This window comes from Camponotus floridanus, unplaced genomic scaffold (genome assembly GCF_003227725.1).
Source record: "Camponotus floridanus strain SB8 unplaced genomic scaffold, Cflo_v7.5 scaffold47, whole genome shotgun sequence".
Taxonomy (NCBI): Eukaryota; Metazoa; Arthropoda; class Insecta; order Hymenoptera; family Formicidae; genus Camponotus; species Camponotus floridanus.
In genome coordinates this window covers 1,005,801-1,015,928 of record NW_020229625.1, presented here as the reverse complement: position 1 = coordinate 1,015,928, position 10,128 = coordinate 1,005,801, and the positions used below count along the sequence as shown (strand labels likewise).

Here is a 10,128-nt window from a genome sequence, read left to right as displayed (position 1 = left end):
GTACACTGTATATTACAATAAAACACAGAATATTATTATATCAATTGTATATAAATCACTGTTAGAAAGAAATTCCAAAATTATTTTGTTGTTGTTGTTGAAGAACTTAACTTATAATTATCTTCAAATCCGCACAATTAAAATTTAATAAAAGTTTAAAGAGAGTATTAGTCTGCTATAAGAGAATATATTTAATCTGCTATAAATTAATTCTGATTTCTATATAAATTTAATCTTTCATTTTTAAATAAGTTTTATAGTTTTCTAAAAATTTAACTTTATTATCGATTTTATTTTATTTAAAATATATTGAGTGATTTATATATTTATTATTATATATTTAGTAGATTTAAATATACATATTTAATACTCTTACATTAGTTATAATTCATATATACAGGGTATCCCATTTTAAATAATACACTCAAATATCTCCGAAACGGTGCGTTAAATAAAAAAATGTTTTAAACAAAAGTTGTATGGCTTGAAGGGGGCTATCAGATGGTGGCAATGATTTGACCTCGGAGAGTCATTTGAAGGTCATATGAAAATTACCGTCAATTTTTTAAATGGAATCCCCTATTTTTTATTGCATATTCTTATAGCTTATCTCGAGGGCTTTCCAGAACACTATAATAAAATATTTTTCTTGCAAGTACTTTTTGAGTTATAAGGCTTGAAGTTATTTCCTAATTTTACATAAACCGTAAAATAGAAAAATTCAGAAAAAATATGTAATTGTTAATTGCAAATTACATATTTTTTTCTTCGTAACAACTATGTGTTTTCTTTACACCAATTGATTCATCTCATTATTTTGTACATAAAAGTATTAAGGTAAGATAATCGAAAAATGAATATTTTATAAGATATTTTACAGTTTAAAATTAAGAATTTTAAAATTAAGAAATAATTTCAAGCCCTATAACTCAAAAAGTACTTGAGGGAAAAATAATTTATTATAGTGTTTTGGAAAGCCCTCGAGATAAGCTATAAGAATATGTAATAAAAAATAGGGAGTTCCATTTAAGAAATTGACGATGATCTTCACGTGACTTTCAAATAACTCTCCCATGTCAAATCATTGCCACCATCTGATAGCCCCCTTCAAGCCATACAACTTTTGTTTGAAACATTTTTTTATTTAAGGTATCGTTTCGGAGATATTTGAGCGTATTATTTAAAATAGGACCCTGTATAATAGACATATTAAAATAACACCCTGTATAATAGACATATTAGCGATATTCAATGATGTAACATTAATTTAAAACCCCTATATTACATAAATAATAATACATATGTTTATCTCATATTGATCTCATTATCCATTTAACAGACACAAAAAAGATCAGATTCTAACTTCCTGAATTTCATTTTATTGACTACATTTACACATCACTTCTTTAATCGAAACATTCGTAATATTCTACTGATCAATCACAACTATTTCTCTTAAGAATGGAATGACTGTCACATTTTCTGAGCAGTTTAGATCATTTAGAACTACGAATATTATTAAACTCGATGAAGGGTAATATGTAAACGTAGTTAGTATTCAGAGAAAGAATTATGAGAGATCAATATTATTTTGATGATATACTACAGTTTGATAATTCACATCTCAATAATATTTCCAAGATGTATCGATCTATATTCAATAAATAAATAAACCCTTATAAGAATTTAATTGCGAATTTATGCTTATTTATAATTCAGATAATTCCTAAAAGAAACAAAAATATATGTATGTGTGTATGTATAAAAAGAAATGAAATAACTTTCTCTATTTTGACGTGAAAAATAAAATAAAATTAATAATTATTTCTATTTTATAAATTTTTATATAAACCTTGAAGTAAAGAAACGAAACTGATAAACTTTTTTTCCATAATTCTTCCTGTAATTTTTATTTATTAGTACAAACAAAATAGATTAAATTATGCTTAATATAATTAATATAATATGCGTAAATTAGTTTATTTCAATAGTTAAAACAAAACAATATATATTCCAACGATATATTCGTGCTTATGTCCCTATCGCAATTGTTAATGATTTATATCTAGCTAAATATTGGTTGTATATAATAGCTATCATAAATTTTCAACAATCACGCGAGCAATTTGCAATGCCATTGAAATCATCATTATTTCGTGTACGATTTCAATGTGATACGAGAAAAAATTGTATTTATTTGTTCATGATATGCATATTCATAAACTTGCATAATGTCTTACCAAGAGATGCAATAAGATGAGAATTGAAACATTTAATATACAGGGTGTTTCATTTTAATCGCCCCAGGCAAATATCTCGAAAAATATGGAAATTATGAAAAAATGTTTCGAACAAAAGTTGTATGGTTTCGAGGGGGCCATAAGAGAGCAACATTAGTTTGACCTTGAACAGTCATTTGAAGGTCACATAAAGGTTACCTTAAATTTCTTAAATGGAACCTACTATTTTTCATTCCATATTCTTGTAGCTTATCTCGAGAGCTTTTCAAAACACTATAATTAATTATTTTTTCATGAAGTACTTTTCGAGTTATAAAGCTTGAAATCATTTCTTAATTTTACATAAAATATCTTGTAAAATATTCATTTTTTGATTATTTTACCTTAATACTTTTATGTACAAAATAATGAGAGGAATCAATTAGTGTAAAGAAAACATATAGTTGTTTTTAAGAAAAAATATGGAATTGTTAATTGCAAATTACATATTTTTTCTTAGAAACAACTATGTGTTTTCTTTACACTATTGATTCCTCTCATTATTTTGTATACAAAAGTATTAAGGTAAGATAATCGAAAAATGAATATTTTACAAGATATTTTACGGTTTATGTAAAATTAAGGAATAATTTCAAGCCTCATAACTTGGAAAGTACTTAATGAAAACTAACTTAATTATAGTGTTTTGGAAAGCTCTTGAGATGAGCTACAAGAATGTGTAAAAATATATAGGGTGTTCCATTTTAAAAAATTGAAGTAACCTTCACGTGACCTTCAAATGACTCTTCAAGGTCAAACCAATGGCACCATCTTATGTCCCCCTAGAAACCATACAACTTTTGTCTGTAACATTTTTTCATAATTTCCATATTTTTCGAGATATTTGCCTGGGGCGATTAAAATGAAACATCCTGTATATATATATATATATATATATATATATATATATATATATTTAATATATATATTTTCATTCTATTTATCTTTGTTATTATTAATAAATGACAAGGATAACAGATATATTTCGTGTTTATATTAATGACATATCTGAATTAAGAGATAATATATATATGTGGCATAAAATAAAAACATAGAAAATTAGCGTGACGCTGTTATCTTCTAATAGTCCAATATATGTACCTTATCACACCAAATATGCATTAGATAAAGCACAAATAAATTATGTGTGAATACGACTTTTTGATTGTATAAGATACTGAAGAATATCTCGTTAACATTACAAAATTGTTGCATCATAAGTATACACAATACAAGAATTTGGAAGTTTTTACAAGTTAGAGGCATGTATCTTATCATGATTTCTGCGAAGGTAGAGGATCTCTGCATAGATTTCTGCGGTCCACGCGATTCTGCTCGAGGAACAGTCATGCAGTGTTTGCCGTGACATTAACTGATTAATACATGAGAGATCGAGAAGAACTCATGCCATAAGATAAATTATTAAAATAAGAATTCATTAATTTTTCTTCAATAAGAAAAATTGATATAATACGAAAAATTTGCTTTTTTGATATCTCGTAATGAATCGCTATCTGATATCGATATCTGAAACATTAATATTGTAAATGTGTATGTGTAAAAATATATAAAAGTGATAAAAATTACTATCAATAATAAGTAATTTTTAATTAAACTTGATATTTAAAAAAAATAATAGAATGGAGAAAAGTAAGTAAATTTTAAAAAATTTTACACCCTTAGTATACTTGTAGTATAATATTATTTGATAAAATTTATTTTTACAATGTCTTAAATATTTCAAATGTTTAAATATCGCGATAAGCTCTTCTAATAATACTTCTATTCTTTTTATTTATATATAATGTTGTAATTCATCAAACATCAATTAAAGAATGTAAAAAATATTACACGTAATCTGGAGATATTGTATTATAAGTCTTTTAATTTAATTCATTTTGATATAATTACTACTAAAAATTACTACACATAAAATAACTATTTTCATAGTTATTTTATGTGTAATAATTTTTTTGAAACCTCATTTACAAATTGTATTTTACTTGTTACAGACAAGGAATTGTTTACTTGCCGAAATGTTTTATGGCTCCTAGTCTTTTGTGGTTTTGCTATTAATTATATGCTGCGATTAAATTTAAACCTTACCATAGTTGCAATGGTGCTACCATATTCGAAACCTGCAGCGGTAACGCAATGCAATGTAGAAAATAATACATTATTCTGGACCAATGAAACATCTCAGAACAATAACGAGTCTTCTTCTTTCTCAATTACTCCGTTATTCGAAAATGTTACGGTATTTTGAAGAGATATCTTTAAATATTATATTTTTGATAAACAAAAAAATCTTTCGTGTTGACATTTTCCGGAATATTTTCTTTGATATTTTGCAATTTTGTTTAGTATGAAGACCGATTCGCCTGGAATGAGTACGAACAGGGATTGGTATTGGGTGCTTATTATTGGTTGCATTGGTTAACACAATTGCCTGGTGGTCTTCTAGCCAGGCGATATGGTACGAAACTTGTATTCGGCTTGGGAAATTTATTAACAGCTCTGTTAGGATTTCTCGTTCCTTATGTGACGGATCTATATGCCTTGATAATTCTTCGAATGTTACAAGGATTAATCGCGGTAGGCTACGTTCTTGTAAAAATTAGGAAACAAATTAATTGATTTTTAAAAGTTTACTTATACAGGGTGTCTCAAAAGTCCCGGACCGGTCGAATATTTCTTAAGCTATGCACTTTAGAAAGAAATGTTTCAGACAAAAGTTGTATGGCTTGAAGGAGGCCATCAGATAGGCAATGATTTGACATGGGAGAGTCATTTGAAAGTCACGTGAAGATCATCGTCAATTTCTTAAATGGAACTCCCTATTTTTTATTAAATATTCTGGTAGCTCACGTCGAGAGCTTTCTAAAACACTATAATTAAGTTAGTTTTCATTAAGTACTTTCCGAATTATGAGGCTTGAAATCATTTCTTAATTTTACATAAATCGTAAAATATGTTGTAAAATATTCATTTTTCGATTATCTTACCTTAATACTTTTATGTACAAAATAATGAGAGGAATCAATTGGCGTAAAGAAAAAACATAGTTGTTTTTAAGAAAAAAATATGTAATTTGCAATTAACAATTACATATTTTTTTTTAAAAACAACTATGTGTTTTCTTTACACCAATTGATTCCTCTCATTATTTTGTACATAAAAGTATTAAGGTAAGATAATCAAAAAATGAATATTTTACTAGATATTTTATGGTTTATGCAAAATTAAGAAATGATTTCAAGCCTCATAACTCGAAAAGTACTCAATGAAGAAATACTTTATTATAGTGTTTTGGAAAGCTCTCGAGATAAACTACACGAATATGTAATAAAAAATAAGGGGTATCATTTAAGAAATTGAAGGTGACCTTTACGTCACCTTCAAATGACTCTCCAAGGTCAAATCATTGCCACTATCTGGCCCCCTTCAAACCATACAACTTTTGTCTGAAACATTTCTTTCTAAAGTGCATAGTTTATGAAATATTCGACCGATCCGGGACTTTTGGGACACCCTGTATATCCCAATATACACACGTATTACTAACATCTATTTTTATTTTAGGGTGTAATATGGCCCTCGATGCACGATATGACGGCGAAGTGGATTCCGCCAAACGAAAGAAGCAGATTCGTTAGCGCTTATCTTGGTAAAGTATCATGCAAACTATTTTCATTATATAAGGCGAGATATGATAGAAAACAAGAATTGATATTAAATTTCAAACTAATTTTCAGGAAGTTCCGTGGGAGCTGCAATCACTTACCCCCTGTGTGCAGCTGTCACGAGTTTCCTCGGTTGGGGTGCATCTTTCCATGTCACATCTTTGTTAGGTGTAATATGGTGAGTGCATCTAGGATTGCTATTATTTTAAATTTGCGATGAGAGATGTTTTTTGGATGTTTTTATCTTGTTTCTTAATAAATTTAATAATAAAATTATCTTATAATAATAAAATTATCTTAAATTTTCTTAATAATAAAATTAGGTACTGCTTATGGCAATTTCTCGTGTACGACTCGCCGCAGCAGCATCCTCGAATCTCCGATAATGAAAAAAATTATATCATGGACAGCATTTCTAAGTCTGTTGACGAAGAGAAAACGGAAATACCTTGGAAATCAATATTTCTGTCAGGGCCAATATGGATCACCATTGCCGCACATTGGAGTTCTGCTTGGGGTTTCTTGACGTTAATGACACAGGCACCGACTTATTTCAATTTCCTTCACGGTTGGGATATTAATACTGTAAGTTATACATTTCACATTCATAATCTTATAATCGAACAAAATTATGATTCAATTATTATATTGAATCAACATATTCTGATTGCAATTATTATCGTAATTTTTTCTTATGGTTGGGAGAGGAATATACAGGGTGTCCCATTTTAATCCATCTAGTTGAATATCTCGAAAACCAAGCCTGAGAGAAAAAAATGTTTCAGACAAAAATTGTATGGTTTCAAGGGGATCATAAGATGATACCATTGGTTTGAATTTGCAATTAACAATTCCATATTTTTTCTTAAAAACAACTGTATGTTTTCTTTACACCAATTAATTCCTTTCATTATTTTGTACATAAAAATATTAGGGTAAAATATTAAGGTAAAATAATCGAAAAATGAATATTTTACTAAATATTTTATGATTTATGTAAAATTAAGAAATTATTTCAAGTCTCATAACTCGAAAAGTGCTCGATGAAGAAATACTTTATTATAGTGTTTTGGAAAGCTCTCGAGATGAACTACAAGAATATGCAAAAATATATAGGGTGTTTCATTTAAAAAAATTGAAGTAACCTTCGCATGACCTTCAAATAACTCTTCAAGGTCAAACCAATGGTATCCTCTTATGGCACCCTTGAAACCATACAACTTTTGTCTGAAACATTTTTCTCTCTCGGGCTTGATTTTCGAGATATTCGACTGGATGGATTTAAATGGGACACCCTGTGTATAGAAGTGTACGTATACACATACATATATAAAAAATCGGGAGAAATTGATTTTTCCTATTAAAAATGTTAAAATAAATAGAAAATCTTTTTATCAATATTCGTAAAATGTTTCTTAATTTAAGCTTTATTTATCTAAAATAAAACCTGTAATAGAGATTAAGAATCGAAATAGCAAATAAATTAGTTTTTTATTAGAAAAAATAATTAGATATAATTATATTTACGTAATTTATACAGTGTTCGGAAATTCAACCGACAAATTTTCAGAGATTTGTCGGGGGCACTATAAGAATCATTTTTTGCAAATGAACCTGGGGTCGGAAACATGTCATTACATCGCTAAGTTGTTTTTTAAGAAAAAATATGTAATTGTTAATTGCAAATTACATATTTTTTCTTCGAAACAATTATGTGTTTTCTTTACATCAATTGATTCCTCACATTATTTTGTACATAAAAGTATTAAGATAAGATAATAAAAAAATAAATATTTTACTAGATATTTTATGGTTTATGTAAAATTAAGATATTATTTTAAACCTCATAATTCGAAAAATACTCAATGAAAAAATACTTTATTACAGTGTTTTGAAAAGCTCTCGAGATAAGTTACAAGAATATGCAATAAAAAATAGAGGGTTCCATTTCAAAAATTCAAGGTGGTGACCTTGGCGACGCCATCCAAGGTCAAACACATGACGCCACTAAATAGACCTTTTTACACCCCACAACTTTTGTTTGAAACAATTTTTTGCAAAACTTCTATTTTTTGTGATATTTCGAGGTCCCGTATCTTTCGAACACTCCGTAAGCCGTAGCGATGTAATGATACATTTCCAACCCCAGGTTCATTTGCAAAAAATGATTCTTATGGTGCCCCCGACAATTTCTGAAAATTTGTCGGTTGGATTTCCGAACACCCTGTATAAATTGTGTAGATATAATTATATCTAATTATTTTTTCTAATAAAAAATTAATTTATTTGCTATTTCGATTCTTAATCTAGTATAGGTTTTATTTTAGATAAATAAAGCTTAAATTAAGACACATTTTACGAATATTGATAAAAAGATTTTCTATTTATTTTAACATTCCTCGAAAGTAACTGTGATGAAATAATGAAAGTCAATTTTAAGATTGACAGAGGCACTTTCAGAAAAAACGTTTGATACAAAAGTTTCTTATTTTTTCATGTACAATTCGAATCTGTAATAAAAAGTACCATGTTCCCCTAAGGAAATTCAACTTCCGATCCGGATGGCCTATTTCCGGTCGGAATCAAAAGTTGGAAATATCACCATTTGATAGAGCGTACTCGATTTACTTCAAAATTGTTCGCGTTTTTGATAAAAGCCATTTATTTTCATTTTGATAGAGGTATACGGGTGGTCTGGGACACCCTGTACATCTAACATTAATAAAAGTCAGCAAAAATATATTTATTAATTAAAACAAAAATACTTTTTTGCATAAAGTTATTTACAAATATATTTTAATGTTATATAGTTTTTATTAGTTTATTGCATTAAATAAAATTTAGGATAGTAAAAAATATGAAAGAATTTACTATGGTTTTTTCACTTATTGGACTTTCTCGGTCAACTGTGTTTTCTGCAAAATCCAAATCTCAATTATTTTTTTCAGACTGGAATCCTGGCAGGAGCACCGCATGTCCTTAGAATGATCTTCTCGTACTTCTTTTCTATCATAAGCGATTGGCTGTTACGTACAAAGCGAATGAGTTTAACGAACGTCAGGAAAATGGCCACCTTCGTCTGTACCGGTGTTCAAGGCATTTTTATTATAGCCCTTGGATTTAGCGGATGTCATCCATTATTCGCGATCATCTTCATGATGGCGGGTACAGCAGTTAATGGTGCTATTTCTGCTGCCACTTTGACAAGCCTCGTCGACCTTGGTCCAAACTACGCTAGCATCCTCCTTGGATTCGCTAACATGATGATCACATGGGCTGGTTTTATCTCGCCGGCACTTGTTGGTATATTAACGAATAATAACGTAAGTTTAATTTGCAGAAAGATTCGTAAACATTTTATCTTTAAATCTCTTTTTGTAATATCGATTGTAACATTTATCTACAGCAAACTATGGAACAATGGCGTTTGGTCTTTCTAATCGCGGCTGCCAATTCGATAGTAGGTGGTATTATATATATAATTTTTGGTACTTCAAAGGAGCAACCATGGAATCAATACGTTAAAGTGAATTCGAAGGAACAAGAAATGCAGAAACTGGCCACGGAAACCATAAAATCCGATAGTGGCACTGAGAATACTGAAAAAATAAATTGTATCAAAGAAAGATGATAAATTTTTAAGAAATTTTTATCGAAGAATAGAGATAATTTGACATACAGAGTGTCCCAAAAGTTCCGAACTGGTCGAATATTTCATAAACTATGCACTTTAGAAAGAAATGTTTCAGACAAAAGTTGTATGGCTTGAAGGGGGCCATCAGACAGTGGCAATGATTTGACATGGGAGAGTCATTTGAAAGTCACGTGATGATCACCGTCAATTTCTTAAATGGAACTCCCTATTTTTTATTAAATATTCTGGTAGCTCACGTCAAGAGCTTTCCAAAACACTATAATAAAGTATTTCTTCATTACTTTTCGAGTTATGAGGCTCGAAATCATTTCTTAATTTTGCATAAACCATAAGATATCTAGTAAAATATTCATTTTTCGATTATCTTACCTTAATAATTTTATGTCCAAAATAATGAAAAGAATCAATTGGTGTAAAGAAAAAACATTGTTTTTAAGAAAAAAATATGTAATTTGCAATTAATAATTACATTTTTTTTTTAAACAACTATGTGTTTTCTTTACACCAATTG

The 10,128-nt window shown here is 28.6% G+C and overlaps 1 protein-coding gene across 1 annotated transcript; it reads left to right on the top strand.

Annotated features, from left to right (window-relative positions):
• Positions 1-3,870: 3,870 nt before the first annotated feature.
• On the top strand, positions 3,871-9,686 carry LOC105258519 (sialin). The gene is made up of 8 exons (XM_020029716.2): positions 3,871-3,929; positions 4,292-4,536; positions 4,644-4,874; positions 5,862-5,946; positions 6,035-6,140; positions 6,286-6,547; positions 8,911-9,285; positions 9,369-9,686. The coding sequence occupies exons 1-8, from the start codon at positions 3,920-3,922 to the stop codon at positions 9,591-9,593; spliced, it is 1,539 nt and encodes a 512-aa protein (XP_019885275.2). The 5' UTR covers positions 3,871-3,919; the 3' UTR covers positions 9,594-9,686.
• Positions 9,687-10,128: the final 442 nt, after the last annotated feature.